This window comes from Carassius carassius, chromosome 24 (genome assembly GCF_963082965.1).
Source record: "Carassius carassius chromosome 24, fCarCar2.1, whole genome shotgun sequence".
NCBI classification, from domain to species: Eukaryota; Metazoa; Chordata; class Actinopteri; order Cypriniformes; family Cyprinidae; genus Carassius; species Carassius carassius.
In genome coordinates this window covers 12,477,325-12,497,534 of record NC_081778.1, presented here as the reverse complement: position 1 = coordinate 12,497,534, position 20,210 = coordinate 12,477,325, and the positions used below count along the sequence as shown (strand labels likewise).

General features: G+C 36.5%; 2 protein-coding genes across 2 annotated transcripts in view; one reads left to right on the top strand and one right to left on the bottom strand.

The window, feature by feature from the left end:
* Positions 1-300: 300 nt before the first annotated feature.
* LOC132103588 (peptidyl-prolyl cis-trans isomerase FKBP14-like) lies at positions 301-1,986 on the top strand. The gene is made up of 4 exons (XM_059508690.1): positions 301-595; positions 967-1,118; positions 1,292-1,419; positions 1,612-1,986. Exons 1-4 carry the CDS (start codon positions 399-401, stop codon positions 1,768-1,770), a joined length of 636 nt encoding a protein of 211 aa, XP_059364673.1. The 5' UTR covers positions 301-398; the 3' UTR covers positions 1,771-1,986.
* Positions 1,987-4,961: 2,975 nt separating this feature from the next.
* The window catches only part of LOC132102840 (beta-chimaerin-like), a 51,584-nt gene continuing 36,335 nt past the window's right edge, over positions 4,962-20,210 (bottom strand). The window contains exons 7-13 of the mRNA XM_059507521.1: positions 15,336-15,422; positions 12,504-12,588; positions 8,896-9,069; positions 7,757-7,834; positions 7,395-7,532; positions 6,811-6,916; positions 4,962-6,401 (exon numbers count right to left, since the gene is read on the bottom strand). Of these exons, the coding sequence (XP_059363504.1) occupies positions 6,230-6,401; positions 6,811-6,916; positions 7,395-7,532; positions 7,757-7,834; positions 8,896-9,069; positions 12,504-12,588; positions 15,336-15,422 (840 nt within the window). The 3' untranslated portion in view covers positions 4,962-6,229. The remainder of the gene's footprint in view (positions 6,402-6,810; positions 6,917-7,394; positions 7,533-7,756; positions 7,835-8,895; positions 9,070-12,503; positions 12,589-15,335; positions 15,423-20,210) is intronic.

Sequence of the window (20,210 nt, the reverse complement as noted above, 5' to 3'; positions counted from 1 at the left end):
TAGAACCTAAATATGTCATTTGAAGAATTTTGCGAGTTTAACATTAAATAACATTCATGTATTTTAATATATCATACTCATACAATCATAAACATGTCAAGTACGTTTAATATGTAACATTTCTGCTGTGTACTGTTGTGAACACTGAACAGTCTTGACTTCATAGTGAACTGCTCGATCCAAGAATTGTTCAGACCAGTTTGTGAACAGTTTCAACCGATTCAATGAAGGGAGTCGACTCAAAAGAACGACTCGTTCACAAATTGGACATCCCTAGTTTTGTCTTGCCACGTAGTCGCAGCTGCACAGCTTGTAGTCTGGGACGTTTTTCAGAACCTTGTTGTGCATGAAACATCAACTAAACTGTTCTACAGTGTTAAACTGTTCTTTATATTAAGATGATTCTAGAGTTGTGGACATGCGTTTTTTCTGCATTGTACTTTTACGTGCACGGTGCAAAACTTCCGGAACCTGAGGTCGAAATAGAAGTTTTATACAAACCTTTCCTTTGTCATCGTAAATCCAAATACGGAGATATTCTTCTGGTTCATTACGAAGGTTTTCTGGAGAGTAATGGCACAATGTTTCATTCCAGGTGACATCTACCATCTAACTCATGTTCATACATACTGTACACTCTAAGCTACACATTGCAAGAACAGACTTTATTAACCGAACCCTTGCATTTATTTATTTCACTGGGAATGCATTGGTTAACTGTCAAAATGTGTTTATTGTTGTTGGATATATAATTGTTAATGTTTTGGAACATGGTACTGTGTTGCTGGTTTCTGTCTGGTCCAGTTCTTTAGCTGATCTGATGCCATTATCCAAAAACCAGCTTAGACTAGATAGCATCTACCTACCATGTTTCGCAAAACAGCTACTAACTGAAGCTTGGTTTTCCCAACAGAGTGTCCATGTTTCTAGGCTTTATTACTAATGCACATGTCTTGTAATTGGCAGCCGCCGTAATGGAGACACAAACCCTGTTTGGTTCACGTTGGGAATCCGTGAGGCGATCAAGGGCTGGGACAAAGGTCTTCAAGGCATGTGTGCAGGGGAGAAGAGGAAACTGACCATCCCTCCAGCTCTTGCATATGGCAAAGAGGGCAAAGGTGTGCCAGCAAAGTGTATATGCATAAAACATTCGAGGAACTGTGGTTTTCTCCACCTTCTGATATTGCATTAGTCATTGACGTTGCATTAAGTCTGTCTAAAATGCCTTATATAAATTTATAGCTCAGATTCATTAGCTATACTGACATATTTGGCTATGCTCTGTTCTCAGGTAAAATCCCACCAGAGAGCACACTGATCTTTGACATTGAGATCATCGAGATCCGAAATGGGCCTAGATCACATGAGTCCTTTCAGGAAATGGACATCAATGACGACTGGAAACTTTCCAAAGCAGAGGTTCGTCAGAAAGCAGCATTCCGTCGAGCGTGAGATTTATAATACGCTCTTAAACATAAAGGCAGGTTCAGGTTATTTTTTTTTTTTTTGCAGTGGACAGGTTATATGAATGTTAAAGGTTATTCATGGAACCCTCAATGCCAATAATACATTTCAGGGAGTTGTGTTATTCTGAACCCCTTTCTGTTTTAGGTCAAAGAATACCTGCGTAAAGAGTTTGAGAGACATGGATATGCCGCCAATGACACCCATCATGAAGTGATGGTTGAGGACATCTTCCAAAAAGAAGATGAAGACAATGATGGATTTATATCAGCTCGGGAGTTCACCTACAAACATGATGAGCTATAAAAACATCACACTCCTCCAGAACAGTGTTAGTGTTTAACTTAAGAGATTCCAGTATTATTCCATTTACAGCTTGTCAGTGTCATGTTACAGTAGATCTAAACAGGTATTCTGTTATCTACAGGTCATGTCTGTAATTTATTGTTTTTAGGTTTTTTAAATACACTCAGGTGGTGGTATGTTTGAGCCGTTTATAGATTTTGAAGATCTTCTTCAATTGCAAAGAGAATCCCCAAAGTGCCTGTTAACTGATTAACATTTCAGTGCTGATTTTGTTATAGTATGTTCGTGTCACTTTTTCAGATGAATTATGCAGTGATGTTTATGGTATTTATAACATATTTAGGTCAATTTGTCTGGAGTAGCCTGTATGTATTTACTTGAATACAGTTCTGTGCTGCTTATCACCGTTGGTGTTGTAGTTTTAAACATCATCACTAGAGGGAGCTCTTCTCTTAGGTTATTCCTTGACACAAAAACTGATTATCTAAAATGTCTCACATACAGTACTCATAGATATATACAGTAATATGCAAAAGTCTTAGGCCATTAGTATTTTTACCAAAAAAAAAAAAAAAAAAAGGTTTCAAGCCTACTGGTTGTGTCAGTAGGAAATATCAGTTTACATTTCCAAACATTTCTTTTGCCATTAATTGCAACAAGCCAGTGATATTTTTGTGTGCACAAGGAGTCTGACAGCAGCCAGTGCTGCACACAGAGATCTGATCTGAACTGACATGAAGAATCAGAAAAAACAGACTGATTTTCAGAAATTATGTCATAAATCGAGTCTATTTATCAGTTAACTTCTATTAACTAAATAAAATCAACATTTGGTGTGACCACCCTTTGTGTTTAGAACACTTGCACATAGTTTTTCAGGTTGCTTTGGAGGAAAGTTTCTTCAAGTGTCTTGGAGACGTTGCCATAGTCCTTCTAGATTTTAGTCTGTCTCAGTTTTTTTTCCTGATTCCTCATGCAGTCCCAGACAGATTGGATGAAGCTGAGATCAGATCTCTGTGTGCAGCACTGGCTGCTGTCAGACTCCTTGTGCAAACAAAAATCTCACTGGAATATTACAATTAATGGCAAAAGAAATGTTTGGAAATGTAAACATGAAATTTTCTGCTGACACTACAGCAAACGATAGAAATAACTGACCTAAAACCTTTTGCTGTTGTTGTTGGTGAAAATACTAATAACTTAAGACTTTTGCACAGTATAATATATATATATATATACACACACACACACACACACACACACATACTGTAGAAGTGTTTAATAATGGAAACAAGAGGCACTCACAATGCAGTCGAGTGGCCTTTCATTGACAGATGGCATAGTCATCATCGCACCTAATGCAGATAACTAGCGTGGTGTGTAAAGTTATTTGCAAACAACAGCATTTACTCAAGAGTCATGATTAACAGCATTCCATTCTTTCACTATGGCACAGTTACATAAACGTAAGTTACGTAAGTTAAATTCACAGTTCCATTTCATTTTGCACCAGTAGATCCGTCTCATATCCGTCTCAAATCAGCCTGGATAAAACATCCAAACGAATAACTTCTCAGTGGTGCAACATTTAGTAGGCTACTGTTAATCAAACCAAATTTATCCTCATACAGAAAGGGTAAACATTTACATCATATCTTCTGGATATCCTTCATTTAAAAAAAAAGCTTTCCTTTAAAACTCCCCTTTGTGAATAATAAATAAGAGACTACAAACAGACAAACAATAATAGCTACTTACATCTATAGAGTATAGCCTACAGTATGTCTTTCTTTTTGCAGGCAAATAGGCCTAACTGAAAAATGCATATGAAGCGTTCAGCGTCCTTCAGCAGAGACAAAAACCAGTTACTGTAGAATGTAACAGGTGTTATTGAGTCAAAGGCTCCACGCCTCCACCGAATGAGGGTTTTCTTCATTAACATCCTCTCTACACTACAAGCGAAAGACGCAACCCGACAACATTAGAACGTTCCAGCAACAAGACGAACTTCTCAAGATTCCATCCACAACTCCAGAAGACGCGTCGCGTGCTCGCAGTGTAATCAGCTTCATTTATTACAAACAGAAAAAATAACCGGCTAGCTACTTTGCTGCAGCAATGTTTTTGTCATAAAAGTTGTTTTCGGGCATGGTGACCCGCACTCTTTTCTCCTTAAAACGGCCAGACCGTGACACTGTCCAGTTCCTCCGGCACGTGTGTTCACTGAAGCCAGGCTCCAGCCGAGAGTCGTCGTACGTCTCGCCTCTGATCAGACTTCCGTTCTTGTTTTCGCTGCCGGTCTGTTTCACTGACGTCTTGTCCGCATTTCCAGATTCCTGCTGGCCTTCTTTAAAATGCTTCTTGTTTTTTCCACTCAAGTTTTTCCACCAGGAGTATCTGTCTGCCATTCTAATTCTTCAATATACACTGAAAGGCATATTATCGATTATAAAATGTTTACAAATTATATTTGATTTTATGTATTTTTTATATTTACATTACTATCTATCTAGTCAAACTCATCACTTTAATGTTGACATTTTAAGAGAAACTATATCTATCTATTTATTAATGACCTCAAGATAAACTGTAAGTTAATTTTTTTTTTTTTTTTTTTTTTTTTTTTTACAAATCTACATCCTTCAGAAACACTCACCTCAGCTTCAGGTATGTTGATGTTAGTCAGAGACTGTCGAGTCTTTTGTTTCTTTTTAAGAAAACATCCAGCAGAATAACCTTGTAGCTTTTCTGTCTATATCTTTACCCACAACATCACATAATGCTGCATCCCTCTGTCTAAACTATATTGAGTGATGAATTCATTCATTTATAGTTCACCTGCTGCTCACACGCCCTCCCTCCGCTCTCTTATTGGTTTGTTAAACTTCTGGAGCTGCCCTCTGGAAGCCGGTTTCAGGTTCTCACTTCACCTGTGATTTGGTGAAAAAGTCACTTTGGGGCATATACCAGCTCTGCTGTCTGATACTAAAACAATGCTGCCGTTCACACCCTTGAATTTGGAACAAGAAAACCAAGCTTGGAGAAAACCAACGCCTAAAGAGAGCTGACCAAGCACTAATTACAGAAACATATTTCACATACTGCAAATGTGAGGTGTTGCAACTTCAAGTAATAATACACAAACTGCTTTAAGAAGTTAATTTTGACTGTCATTAAGATGAGAATCAAGATTTAAAAGTAACCAGATTTACATAATTTAATAAATCAGCATTTGATAAATTACAATCATAATTACAATATTTTTTCAAAGAAATAGCTTAAAAAAGAAAATCGGAGAAAGATATTTTATCAATAAACTCAAACCAAGGTGACGGTACAATTTGTGGATTATTATAATTTTTTTTTTAGGTGAATGGCTGAATTCACCTCAGGAGTCCAAGATAAACACAATACAGACAATTTTGTTTAGCAACAATGGATCATGAAATCGGATCAAGTCCAAGGAGGGAGGAACAAGCACTAATTAAAAGACCACAGAACCATTTTGTCCATTCACAAGGTGATGTCAGAGATTACTTAATTGTTGTCAGGGCGAAAAAAATATAATTTGAAGGAGGCATGGGTAAATACAGCATTAGTGAACAAAAACAAAATAAAAATATTTACACTCCATGTAAAACTAAAAAGTGCTTTGAACATGATCTTAATTGCCTTGCCATCCACCAACCTTATGTATGTGTGTGTATATATATATATATATATATACACACACGCACACACACACACACTCACATTTAATCATACTTGACAATATGTCAGTTTTGCAATGCTAATTGACCATAGGTTCACAGAGTTTATCCTGTAGAGCATCAAGGTCAATGCACCATAGTTATCTCACATCAGAGAAAAAAGGTACTGTGATTTAAAGGAATCCACCCAAAAAAATGATAATTAGCTTAAAATTGAATCACCCTCTAAGCCATCCAAGATTAAGATGAGTTTGTTTCTTCATCAGAACAGATTTGGGGAATTTTAGCATTACATCACTTAATCACCAATGGATGCTCTGCAGTGAATGGGTGCCGTCAGAATGAGAGTCCAAACAACTGATAAAAACATCACAGCAATCCACACAACTCCATTTTATCAATAAACATCATCAATTAACATCTTGTTAAGAGCTTTTCTCTTAATTGATGGACTGGAGTCATGTGGATTACTTGTGGAATATTGTGATGTTTTTATCAGCAGTTTAGACTCTGAATATGACGGCACCCATTCACTGCAAAGGATCCATCAGTGAGCAAGTGATGCAATGCTACATTTCTCCAAATCTTTTCTGATCTCATCTACATCCAAATTTTCTGCAAACTTTAATTTTTGTGTGAACTATTCCTTTAAACAAAATGCCCATCAATAATAATGAACTCTGTATTCAGCACAAATGTTTATGTACACGCTCTTTAACGTCTTTAAAAGATGTCTTCATTTCAGCTGTTTAAAACAAGATGTCCTCATGCTCTATCAGGAGCTGGACTATCAGTTTCTGGTATCTCATATCGTTGAGAGTGGCGAGCGTGTTCTGGTCCGGAGGCCGCATGAGCGTCGGGCCAAAAACGATTCCTAGGTTCTCTGAGTTCATGTAATTGTCCTTCTCGTACATGGTGACCCTGAAAAATAGAGAAAAGATGTGGAAAAAACACCTCAGACGATACAATATTGATAATAAACATGCAAACTGATATACTTTCCATGGTTGGGGAAATGTGACAAAGCTGGCTCGGCAAGTTAGAGGTAAAGCACAAATCCTTGAGGATCACTGAATACGTTTTTAATTCCTGAAGTGCACTGAGCTAAAGTGCCGTATTTCGTTTCCTGTTTCCTTCTAATCAGTCTTATAAGTTTTATATTCCACGGTGACAGGAAGTAAAATCACTCTATGGAGCTGCAGGGAAGGAATGGAACAAAACCCTGAACACCCACCGGCTCAAAGAGGTACAGAGCCATGTAATGAACTATGGGGCCAGCACCAAGGGAGCAGTAAATGTATGTGGAAATTCAATACATTTGCCATTTTACCTCTTCAGGTGTGTCATCAGATACCGCAGGGTCTCAAAATGGGCAGGAGGAAGTTGGAGAAGACCATCATGAACTGCCTCCAGTCTAGAATCAGGGTCTATTATTTCTGATAACAGAAAATGTAAAAAAAAAAAAAAAAACACTGTTTAGAATTGTGCAAAGGCTGTTTCTCTGCTAAAACTTGCCCCTGTTCCATGATGTTATAGTGCAGTCCAAAATCTGAGAAATCATGAGATTTTTTTCTCACAATTATTTGATAAATTGAAAAAAAAAAAAAGACAGCATCTATTGGAAATATAATTCTTTTGTAACATTATAAGTGGTTTTGTCACTTTTGATCAATTAAAACATCCTGACCCCAAACTGATTGATTGATCAATTGATTGGATACATTCATTCATAAATGTGCTAATTAATTGTCATGAATTTATTCATTTTCATAAAATATGTGAAAGATGAAAAGATCAAAGTTATTAAAAAAATTATAATCATCAAAACAGAATACAAGAGTAAGATTTTAGTTAATTCTAACTGATGTATAATTGATATTTTATAATTAATACATAGTTATAAAAGTCTCTTACTGGCTGCTTGTATGAATTTGGAGTAGACGTCATATGTGATAACTGAAATGGGCAGATCTCGCAAATAAAGCTTCAGAGCTCCGGCAATTATATTGATGTCTGGGTACATGTTGGCACTGATGTCTGCTTTCTCACCATCTGCAAAGTAGAATTAGTTATCTGTTGTGAATAACAGAGTAATCACTATACTGTATCAACAATACATTGTTTTGAATGGAAAAGCATGGGGTTTTCCATCCAGGTTGCTTGTTGATTAAATAACAGTGATATAAAGGATTGTGAGTTTATTGAAGCATGTAAGCAAATGTTTGCTGAACACCTATGATGTACCTGATTACATTAGGTTTGATAATAATACAAACCTCTATCGAAGGCCAGCCGGACATCTTCAATGTGTTCTGTGAAGCCTGACACTCTGTAGAGACCCTCTGATTTCAAACCTGGAAGAAGAAGAAGTAACACATATTTACTTCAACCATTCAGTCTGTGGAGCTGGAGGTAAACATGTAAATTAGTATTAGCCAAACTAGGGCTGAAAACAACAACTAATCAGAAAATTATAAGGATAATCTTTTGATTATCCTTACGATATTTTGCATCTTGCCCAGTTGATCTATCATCAAATCACATGTGTGTCTTTCATTATGGAAAATATATGTGGAACTGTTCTATAGTCCTTCACTCATTTTTAGATTCTTCAAAAAAAGAGGTGTTCAGTATTTTGGCTAAATTTGAAAATCACTTTCTATCTATTTATTTTCTAATTGTAAGAAGGATCTCCTTGTGAGGGACCATCTTCATAAAATACAAAAGCAGCTATATAATTTCATGCGTAAAGACTGTGCAAGTAAAAAACTGTATGATAAGACAAAAAACGTATATGCAAAATTTAATTTGGGGATTTTATATTGTAATTATACATATATTTATATATATATATATATATATATATATATATATATATTTATTTTTTTTTAGCAATGTAAAACTAGGGCTGTCAATACATAATTGTTTATACTTTTATAAAAAAGAGAATAATTACAGTTTTTTTTCTTCTGTGGAAAGTAGCATATTTCAGTCTTCTGGCATCTAAAAAATGTTTTCAGGCTTCTAGGCTAGCACACATGAAAGAAAAATAGATATTGCAATACAAATACATATTTATATTATATTTCTCTAAGTAGAAAGAAATTGTTAATTTTATTTTTATTAATTTTTCTCTCAAACAAAGCAAGCAGAAAGCCGGTTGGCTAACATGAACTAATTTCTCAAAGAATGCTCTCTTTATTGGAGGCGTCACCCAATAAATCAAAATGTGGAGAATGTTTGGTCCTCTCCCTGCTGTTTAAGGTTAGTAATCTAAGGATTCTTCTTTTTGCACACCTTGATATATGACAAGGAGTCATCAGAGCAGAGGGCAGCTGCCTACAGACAGTGATTAAGTGCCTTACTGAAGGCCACAGGTGCAGCCTGAGATCTCCATATTAAAATGTTCCAGTACCTCTGTGCTCGATCTCTTTGATACACATGTCCAGAACCATCGGCCTTGGCGTGTTGTGGGCTTTGACCAGTGTGGTGAGATCGCAGCTGAAGACCTTCTTGATTCTGCGGAGGTCCGGCTGACAGTCGCTGGGCACTAGATTGGAGCACTGTTTGTGCACGTTCAGCCCGCAGTCTGCAAGAGTAACAGGTCAAAAGGTTAGAAGAGTGAGACCCTGTTGTCTCCAAAGAGGCAAGAAGACAGACTCCAAGAGAATGGAGACCCAAAGCGTCTACGTGTGTGTGTCTAGGGATCTGATGGAGGGTATATCTTCAGGGGTAAACAGGTGGCTGTCAGTCAAACTGGGTGGTACATTGTCAGAATGTGTGACACATGCTGCTGTGTGTTTGTGGCTCTGTCAATCTGAGAGCGTAACCTTGAGCGACTCATACATACACAAATGTGCGTGAAAGTGTATATCAGCGTCCTCTTTTCATGTGTGTGATGGACAACTGCTAAATTGAAAAACAATTCTGCTCTGGCCCCCAAATACAATGAGTCAAGACTGAATTTTTGTGTCAGATTGTCACATATTTTGTTCATTTAAAGCACCATAAGGAATCTGTGGCCATAAAGTTCAGCTGAAAAAGGTTTGTTCATTTGTTTTTCAGCAACACTATAAAGTTAAATTTGTTAACAGTACTTATAGCATAGGTATCATTAACTAACAGTGCATTACTATATAACCTTACACTTTATTTTAAGGTGTCCTTGTCACAGTGTAATTATACATTTAAGTACTGAGAAATATTAATTAACTATTATATGGTTAGGGTTAGGATTGGCTTTGGGTTACTTCCACGTAATTATGCATAATTTATTGTTGTTATAATAGTAAATACATGTAACATGTAACATGGACTCCTTAAAATAAAGTGTTACCCTATATAATTATTACTTTTTGTGGCTATACTATTGAAACCATTTATGGACTGGTCTCATCCACTTCCATTGGGTTATTACAGTTAACTAAAACTAAAATCATTCAATATTCATTTTTGGGTGAACTTTAAGTTGGAAATGTACTATTTATACTATTTGTTCTAGTAAATCAAAGTGTATGTATTACTATGCACACTGCAAAAAAGGTGAGATGAACAGTAAAAGAATATTTTTTCACACTAAAATCATATTTGTTTTTATTTCTAGCAATGTTTTTAAAACTACTTGTTCATTGTATATCAACTAATATTATACTCAATATGCATAAAATAAAAAAGTACAAGTACAATGCAGTAAAAGTATTATTCATTGTTGTTTCATGTCAGCCAATGTGAACATTTTCCATATTACTACTATGCTCATACTCAGGGTTTGGTATTTGAAAAAAATAAAATAATAATAATTTTTATATATAATAGTAGTAAACTTCACCATATGTAATGTGCCCCACACAAGCTGTTCTATAGACATGAATTATACCTCAAATTATATGGCATAAGTGTTTGAACCATTATATATTGTTAACAGAATATATAAAGATCAGAGCATCATTAAAAGTTTTTTTTTTTTTAAACTCAAGAGAGTAAGCAACCTAGCAACCACATAGCAACACCCTACTCTCAGTGGCAATGTTTACATTTCACGCAGTCCTCATATTTTCATCAGAAAATGTCAAATCTACTTAAAATTGCATTTGAAAGAGCTTTGCTACCTAAAATACAAACCTCTCTCTTTAACTCCACAATTAGAACATGTGAACAGGTTTTATGTGATTTAACTTGTAAGAATCCTAGTTTTATACCCTGCTTTGACACTGGGACTGTGTGTGTATGTAGGGAAATGTGGTACTGGGGTGGTCTGTCTCTCTGTGTGTCTCCAGTAGCATGCACATGCTGTCCTACTATTCCTCATCCTCAGAAATGTCATTAATCACACTTTCTGTCAGTTTAACTGCCTGCATGGACCCCTCCTTCACATCTCTATGGCATTGAGACAAAAAAAAACAAAAAAAAAACAAAACAAGGAAGACAAAAAGAAAAACTCTCTGTGCTCTTCCATATGGGCCTGAGGACACATTCAACTCTGCTCTATTTCTCAATGTGTCTGATGACACTGGCTTGCCTGGGGGCCAGAGTGAAAGAGGAGAGGCTCCAGTGTGAAAACAAAAGGCTTGGATAAAGGCCTGAATGGATGAGACCATTTACAGTGTGAAAAACCGACATTGAAGCCTTGTGACTGGATTGAGTTTATGTACTGAGTGTTTTGGGAAAGTGATGTCAAACAATAATCAGCTCCATGTTAACATGAGATCTGAGCAAACCCCATAATCATGGAATTAAGGTGGATTTGTTCATCTAGGTCACATCTAGGAACATCCTGTATTGAAAACGGTTAAGGATTCCTCACAAAACAAAACAAAACAAAACAAAACAAAACAAAACAAAACAAAACAAAACAAAACAAAACAAAACAAAACAAAACAAAACAAAACAAAACAAAACAAAACACTTAAGGGTGATACAAGATCACACTGTCAGGGTTTATTTTTGCAATAATAACTTTCTGCCTAATTATTACTTACTAAATGCCACAGCTAACATGAAATATTAATGAACAATACTTTTACGACACATATTATCTAGTTAATTAATTAACAATAATTTATCATTGGGACGAGTGGGGTGGGGCCGAGAGCCGTGGGAACGGAGCGAGGCCGGTGGAGTAATTGATAATGAGCGACACCTGCACCACTCAGTGGTACTAGTATTAGTATAATATAGGTTAATTTCTATATACAAATATTGTATTTTTTTTAAATATAAAGTTGCATTTATAAATGAAATCCATAGATCATCAAAAAAACACAAACAAAATATCTTGACATAAGGGTCATAAGAGTAAATGATTTTCCTTTTAACATTAGTTCATGTATTACGATCAAACCTAAATGAACAATATAAAACAACAATAATAACAATAGTTTACTTATAAATTAACCCATATTCACCTTGATTAAAAATAATTCCTACAAAAATTGTTAGTTCATGATACAGATTTTTTTAAGTTGAAAGATTTTAACTACGGTATATATTATAAAGCTATTGTTTAAATCATATACATCACTTCTACATAACAATCAATAAAGTGTCATATTTTGTCATACAGTACAGGTGTGTGTGTGCGTCCATGGATCTTTTTAAATATGTTTATCTGTGTGATTTGAAGTGTAGCCTGATGCAATTGGCATTACTACAAGAAGACTGTCCTGGTTTACCTGGGTGTGCCTCTCTCACAGTACTCTATAGTGTACACACTATAAATAGTCAACACTCAACAGAAGGCACTCAACTGGTTTGGACCAGGTGTCATTGAGGAATGTAAAATTCCCACACATCAGCATACTAGTTAAAGCCTTTATTGTCCCAGGTATCACTTTCAGTATTTAGCCTCGGGTTGCCACTGCACGTTGGAAAAGTTCTACAGCCAATTAGGCATTGTTCCCAGAATGGCACGATAAATTATCTGGACCCTAAGCGGCCTTTGGATTGTAATTTGATATGAATATTGCTCCTTGGCTGGTGCCATAATTCTGATGCACACTTTATTTGAGATTGGTGGAGGGTTACCTGAGCAACGGACGCCCTGGGCGATAAGACCCCACATGAAGTTTGCACAGTATTCACACCAGTGTGGCCCTCTGAAGGTGTGCACCTACACCAAAGACAAAGCAGTCATTGTGAGTCAAACACACACAAGCTCACAAACACACACTGAAAACACACATACATACATACATATTAGTCCAGTGATTCATTCATCTCTACATTTTCATTTCCAGCTAAAGCTCACAATGAAAGTTCCACAGAACATGAATGATTATATTTCCAGAGTATCTCTCTCTTGGACTAGACAAACATACAGACTGGACAAAAGCATTGGACTTCACATTCATGGCTGTATTTTGTGGAAAAGAACCACTGGCTTTATTATTTTAACAAATTTGGCAGTTACCATTACTGTCCAACATTGTTTAAGTTCAGTATTCTATTTTCTTAATTAGATTTTTTTCTTAAATTAGATTCAATATAATTTTCATTCATTTTTAAATTGAATTTCAGTTTGCCACCTTCCCTCAGAAAAACAAAACAGAACAAAATAGCTGTGAAAGCACAACATACAAAAAACATAAACAAAACAAACAACTAAATATAAAAAAAATAAAAAATAAAACCCAAAACAAAAATCTAAACAAAACACAAAACATCAAATAAAAACGATTTCATTTCAATTTGCCACTTGCCTCAGGAAATTCTAAACAAAATATAAAGAAAAACAAAACAAAATAAAATAAAAAACAAAATAAATAAAACCAAATAAACAAAACACAAATATTAAATAAAACAATTCACAGTACAATGATCAAACAAGTTTCAGGAAATGACCTGAAAATGTGACTAAAGTTATTAAAACTTTGTTGTCTGTCATCATGGAACCATCACCATGGCAAAGTGTTTGTACACTAGCTCTTGGGTCATAGCTCCAAAAATGTATTCAAACTGACTCATGGCTTGATGTGGGAAACCACAGCCAGTGACGAGTGAAGCTATTGTTTGAACTTCTGTGAAGTGTCATCTGCACCTTCTCTGTCAAACCCTCAGAGAGCAACCAAACACTCAAGGGTCAGTCTGATGGCAGGAAGAACTTCAGAGACAAAACTGCTCCTACCCAAAGTCCTGAGGAAATAATCAAGCCTCTAGGTATAGGCTAGGGGGTTGTACCAAAATAATGTAGATAGGTTGGACCCCCTGTGATGACAGCCCTGATTTTTTGAATGATGATTCACATGAGTCAAATTACATGCTTGCGAGGGGAAATTACTGTGTCTGTTACCATACTGCTGGAAGTCACCAGCAAAGCATGTTCCCCTGCACACCCTTGTGCTGCCAAAACACATGACAAAGATGGACAAAAGTAAAGGCCTAACACAGAGTTTTGGAACAAAGCCCAAGTGTGCGAATGCTGAAACAGAATTATCATAATGAGAATACTTTTCATCTCAGTCCAGAACTAGCAGCTGTTCCAGAATCAAGCTGAAATGTCACCTTATAAGTGACTGATCTGTACCCTAGATAGGGCAAAAATGCTGCATATTAAATAAATAGCACTCAGTACACATAGCAATATGCAGTAGCCAGTTTGTTTGAGTTTTATTGAATGTTTTATATTTTATTGTATTTATTTTAGTGTAGTTTATTACTTTAGTTTTATTTTATTTGGGTAAAAGTCGGGTCTAGTTTTATTTTGTTTAACTTTTTTAAGCAATTACATTTCATTTGATTACTTTTAGTATCAAAATAATTATTTTTGTAATAATAATTATTATTATAAAGTATTTACAATCAATAAATATTTTTCTAGCTTTGTCTGTCCTCTTAATTTACTTTTTCTACAAGCTTGTAACAGCAGATTCTGGGTTGTATAATTTTTGGATGGATACATCTGGCCAAATATGATATTTAATTAAAAATGTTTATTTTATTTTATACATTTTATTTTATTTCTTAACAATTCATTTAATTATTTATTGTTTACCTTTAGTATCCAAATAATTATGATGCTTTTTAGATTTGTCCAAAACAAAATATCTCATGAGCCAGCATAAATTACGTTCCTGTTGCATTGGGAACACACCACTGATACTTTAAAGCCCTACCTACTGAGTGAGCTCACTAGCCTCTGTAAGAACTCTCATGTGGGAGTTGATACTGAACAATCCATGATGCTCTCATGACTGCTGGTGAAATAATGAGGAAGCTTTCAAAGAGACACGCTGATTGCTTTGTTTTGCTCTTTCGGAGTTGAAAAAGGAAGCCAGATGATGGTACACTGTGTTCATTCTCGGTCTCAGTCATTTTTCAGAAGCTGAAAAGGCATGAAATAGGAGAGGCCATTGAGCAGCTCGGCAGCAAGTGGCTATTGATTTGTGCGATCAATCCAATCAGTCAATAGTGCTGTTAATGGATTAAAAGCCTAGTCAATTAGGCTCATATGATAGATTTACGCTTATTGACACGAGGCTCATGGTATGTGTACTGTGCATTTAAATGCTGTCAGCACATAAACATTTGTATAAAGCAACAGTTTCAAACAACCTCATGTTAATGCCAAATATATATATGCACAAGGCTTCACAAAATATCTTCAGTATGCTCAATATCAACATCATATAGATTAACATGATATGTATTAATAAAGAAAAATCTTTTTTTTTTCATATTTTGGTTCATACAGCAAAATGCATTATGATACTCCTTAATATTGCTGTGGAAAACTTGATAATATATATATTATACAGATTTATATATAGATTTTTTTATCAAACTGACCCCAAATGTATGAACATTGGTGTAATTACCATAATTTCAGCATGATATAAACATAACACAAACAGCACCCACCTTAAAGTTGTGGATCTTCTCATAGTTGCAGTGTTTCTCCGGTCCGTCCCTGATTGTGGCCCGTCTGCTCAGTGGTGACGAGCTGATCTGTGAACAAGCCAAAATCTTTAGAGGCTTCCAGAGGAAGGCACACTTACTGCCCAGATTCACCCCCAGAGCTAACGCCAACAGCTCCTGGTGCTTACAGTCCTTCTGCTTGGCTTTGTGAGGGGCTATTTCACCCTTCACTCCCCCCTTAGTGCCAACAACCTGGGCCCTGGGCCTCGGAAGAGCCATCATCCCCTCTGTAGAGGAAGATAGGGAATAATGTGGAAAGGGGGACAAAAGTGGGGACTGAGTCAGTCCTACACTCCTTGGTGATCTGGGTCGAATGAGAAGGGGGACAGCCTGGTCCTGCATGGGCAGGGCTGGGGGTGGGAGGTATGGTGGGTGGGCTGCCTGGGGGCAGGAGTGTGTCTCACACAATAGCATACATTCAGCACTCAGAGAGAATGGCCATGCGAGAGAGGGAGAGATGTAGTGATTGTGTCAGTCTTGTAAATACATCTCAGCAGGTTTTTGCAGTGGGATCAATGGAATCCAGAACACAGTGCTTCCAGACACGATTCCACCGCAGTTCCCTTGAGCGAGGATATTCCTGTGGCTCAGAACCAAAGAGCAAGGCTTTATAAGCCCTAAAATCAGAGATTTAGTCTGAGAAGAGTAGGTTCTCTCTTAGTATTTTATAGGTCTAGCACTGGTTTAGCCTTCTAGTCCTCTCTGTCTTTACACTTCTGATTGTAACAAATCAGATCAGGATTGAAGCAGATTTACAATCCTTTTCTGGCATCAGGGGATAATCCTATAGTGCCGGAATCACTTGTTTCAGGATTCAGACTTTCTTAGACCCCTTTTAAACCTGGTCTTACGATCCATTTCGGGTGATCTAATCAAAAGTGGATAGCGAAAAACACAAAATGTAACCAGGGTACAAATTATTCCTCAAACCTACAACGCCCCTAAAGAGACATATTGATTTGATCTTAAAAGTTTTGCAAGCGAACACAACGTTTCTTGGGGGAAAGCATACTTTAGCAAAAGAACACAAAAGATTTGAAATATAACGTTTCCTCACATCTCATATTTTTTTCCACCACCATGTCCCCTTGAGGGTCTCCATACAAACTACACTTGAAGGTACACTCAAAAGATTTTGTAGATTGGTTTCCTTAGATTTCCGGAAAAGGGTTCTTTAAATCATTAAAATATTCTTTATGTCATGGTTCCTTTGAGAAATTATCATTGAAATGTACTTAGGGGAACCATAAATGATTTTCTGTAGCATCACTAATATATATATATATATATAGGTGAAGTGACATTCAGCCAAGTATGGTGACCCATACTCAGAATTTGTGCTCTGCATTTAACCCATCCGAAGTGCGCACACACAGAGCAGTGAACACACACACACACTGTGAGCACACACCCGGAGCAGTGGGCAGCCATTTATGCTGCGGCGCCCGGGGAGCAGTTGGGGGTTCGATACCTTGCTCAAGGGCACCTAAGTCGTGGTATTGAAGGTGGAGAGAGAACTGTACATGCACTCCCCCCACCCACAATTCCTGCCAGCCCGGGACTCGAACTCACAACCTTTCGATTGGGAGTCCGATTCTCTAACCATTAGGCCACGACTTCCCCAAAGTGAAAGTGAAGTGACATTCAGCCAAGTACAGTGACCCATACTCAGAATTTGTGCTCTGCATTTAACCCATCCGAAATGCACACACACAGAGCAGTGAACACACACACACTGTGAGCACACACCCGGAGCAGTGGGCAGCCATTTATGCTGCGGCGCCCGGGGAGCAGTTGGGGGTTCGATGCCTTGCTCAAGGGCACCTAAGTCGTGGTATTGAAGGTGGAGAGAGAACTGTACATGCACAATATATATATATATTTGGAACCTTGAAATTTAAGATGTATAGTTGTAAAATGCAACATGTCTTAAAGGACCCTTGTCACTGACTCATGCTCGGGCTGGGGGACAGTGACCCCTCTCAGCAGGAGGCTGATGCCGAATCCAGCAACACTGTCTGGGTATTTGCTGAAGCATCCTGTAGAACACACATGAGACTTCCTAGCCTAAAAGATACAGCAGAACTGATGGACCAGAATGTGTGAATGCTGAAGATTAAGAAAAACAGCCTGGCTACAGCTCACATATTCAAGATATGCCACATTCAGAGACATGATGTTCCTGATTTCTGATGACCGCTATAATGGCAATTTATATAATAAATATAGTGCTTTTTTTGGTCTGTAGTTCTAAAACCAACTAATTTTATTAACATGTTTAACACTATAATTCAAATCCAATGGTGAATTAGCTGGTTAGCATACAAAATAATATCCTGATGTTCCCTGTAAAAAATACCTACACTTCAGCATACTTTTAAAAAAAGAGTATATTTAATTGAAATAATATACTATAAAACAATATATATTTGTGACTCAGTTAAGTAATTATGTACAAATTTATATGTAATTTCATAGTTACTTCTATTGTATTTGAAATGTTGATTAAATTCCTCTTCCAAAAGTAATAAGCATGTTACAGTAAACTAAATTATACTTTAGTGTCATTTCAGTTGCATGTCATTTGTAATCACACATTCGTAATCTGCAGTCGCTATTTACAAAATTTCAAATATACTTCAATGTAATATCGAATAACACACTGCAGTTAAAATTATTCAAGTACTTTATATGTGCTTTAACATGTTAGTCAACACACAAAACTAAGTGTACTTCTTAAAAAATGTGACAAAAGATTTCGGTTGCAAAATGTAGAATATATTATTGCTAATTCAAAACAGCATAGACGACCAACATCCAGTTCAGAAAACCTAAACTGCAACACCAACACTAAAGTGAAAACAGTGTCTGAGAGTCACACTTTTAAGCTGTACACTCAAAAGAAAGATAAAGGGATTCTGGGGAGTGATGAAAAGGCAAGAGGGAGACGGGGAGCACAGACAGTGTGAGTGCATGAGCAAGACTTCCACTTTTTGTCCTAAGGCAGATGGCTTCTTGTCTCCTATCGAAAGAGGCGCAAAAGCAAAACACAAAAGAGAGACAATAAGACCTAGTCTCTTTTTAGAGACCACTGTATTGACAGAAGAGACCCCCACAGCTGAGAAGACAGACAGAACTAGGGCACATAATGTGTGAACAGTACAGAACCACGTCCTGTGAATGTGCTATATTCATTTAATACACTATTCAGTAAATTTAAAAAACTGTCTGCACAGCAGGACATTTAAGGACATTCAAGTACAAAAATTGCTCTTTTTCAAACTGGCCAAACAAAGAACTCGACTGGAAGAGATATTATTATGACTTATAAACAATACAACTGCAGGAAAGTAAAAAAACGGATAATTCCAATCCTTCATCTTAAAAGCTGCACTGCTGGAATATAATGTAAACAACAATGATAAATCACTGCAAAGCTCAGAGCTAATTCTAATAACTCTGATTCATCAGCAGTGAGTGGTTTTAGATGGATCTTATCAGGCCAGCAGAACACTCAAGTGATAAGTGTTATTAGAGGACGACAGGCACTTGAACTCTGAGCTATGCAGGTGACTAGACAGGTAAGGTGAATGTTTCATTCAGACGAACACACAAGAAGACTGCCGTCATTAAAAGACACTCCCCATTTCTGGTCCCGAAATGTGACCGGCAAATGCTCAGACACTCAAGTACTGTGAATCAACACGTGACAGTTATTTCAGGGTGTTTTGAGGTCATTGTAAAATCTCAAAAGAGACAAAATTAACTTAATAATTTTATTTCTAGGTTGTTGTTGTAGATGTTGATGTTGGTGATGATGATGATGACAATGTATCAGTTTTAACACATTAGCTAAACCTTCCAGGGTGAATCAATTATCATGAAAAGCCTTACATATACACTCATTCAAAAGTTTGGGATCAGAAAGCAAGTCTCTTCTGCTCACCACAGCTGCATTTATTTGATCAGAAATACAGAAAAAAACAGTCATATTGTGAAATATTATTGCAATTTAAAATAATGGGATTCTTTGATGAATAAAGCATTTATTCAAAATAGAAATTTTGTGTAACAATATACGTCAAAAGTTGTTGTTTTTTTTCTTTTTTTTTCTTTTGAAAAAAATGAATGCTTTTATTCAGCAAGGATATAAGACAATAAAGACTTATATTGTTACAAAAGATTTCTTTCAAAATAAACACTGTTCTCTTTAAGTATATTCAGCACAACTTCCAAAAACATATATATATATATATATATATATATATATATATATATATATATATATATATATATATATATACACACACAGTCGTGGCCAAAAATTTTGAGTTTTGAGAATTACATAAATATTAGTTTTCAAAAAGTTTGCTGCTGAACTGCTTTTAGAGTTTTGTTTCAGTTGTTTCTGTGATGTACTGAAATATAATTACATGCATTTCATACGTTTCAAAGGCTTTTATCGACAATTACATGACATTTATGCAAAGAGTCAGTATTTGCAGTGTTGGCCCTTCTTTTTCAGGACCTCTGCAATTCGACTGGGCATGCTCTCAACCAACTTCTGGGCCAAATCCTGACTGATAGCAACCAATTCTTTCATAATCACTTCTTGGAGTTTGTCAGAATTAGTGGGTTTTTGTTTGTCCACTCGCCTCTTGAGGATTGACCACAAGTTCTCAATGGGATTAAGATCTGGGGAGTTTCCAGGCCATGGACCCAAAATTTCAACATTCTGGTCCCCGAGCCACTTAGTTATCACTTTTGCCTTATGGCACGGTGCTCCATCGTGCTGGAAAATGCATTGTTCTTCACCAA

Bases quoted from the DNA above. Each gene is read 5' to 3' on its own strand.
- LOC132103588 (XM_059508690.1), top strand. From the start codon at position 399: ATGATTCTAGAGTTGTGGACATGCGTTTTTTCTGCATTGTACTTTTAC. The intron at 596-966 runs GTGACATCTACC...TGTAATTGGCAG, and splicing joins GGCACAATGTTTCATTCCAG to CCGCCGTAATGGAGACACAA. The intron at 1,119-1,291 runs GTGTGCCAGCAA...CTCTGTTCTCAG, and splicing joins ATATGGCAAAGAGGGCAAAG to GTAAAATCCCACCAGAGAGC.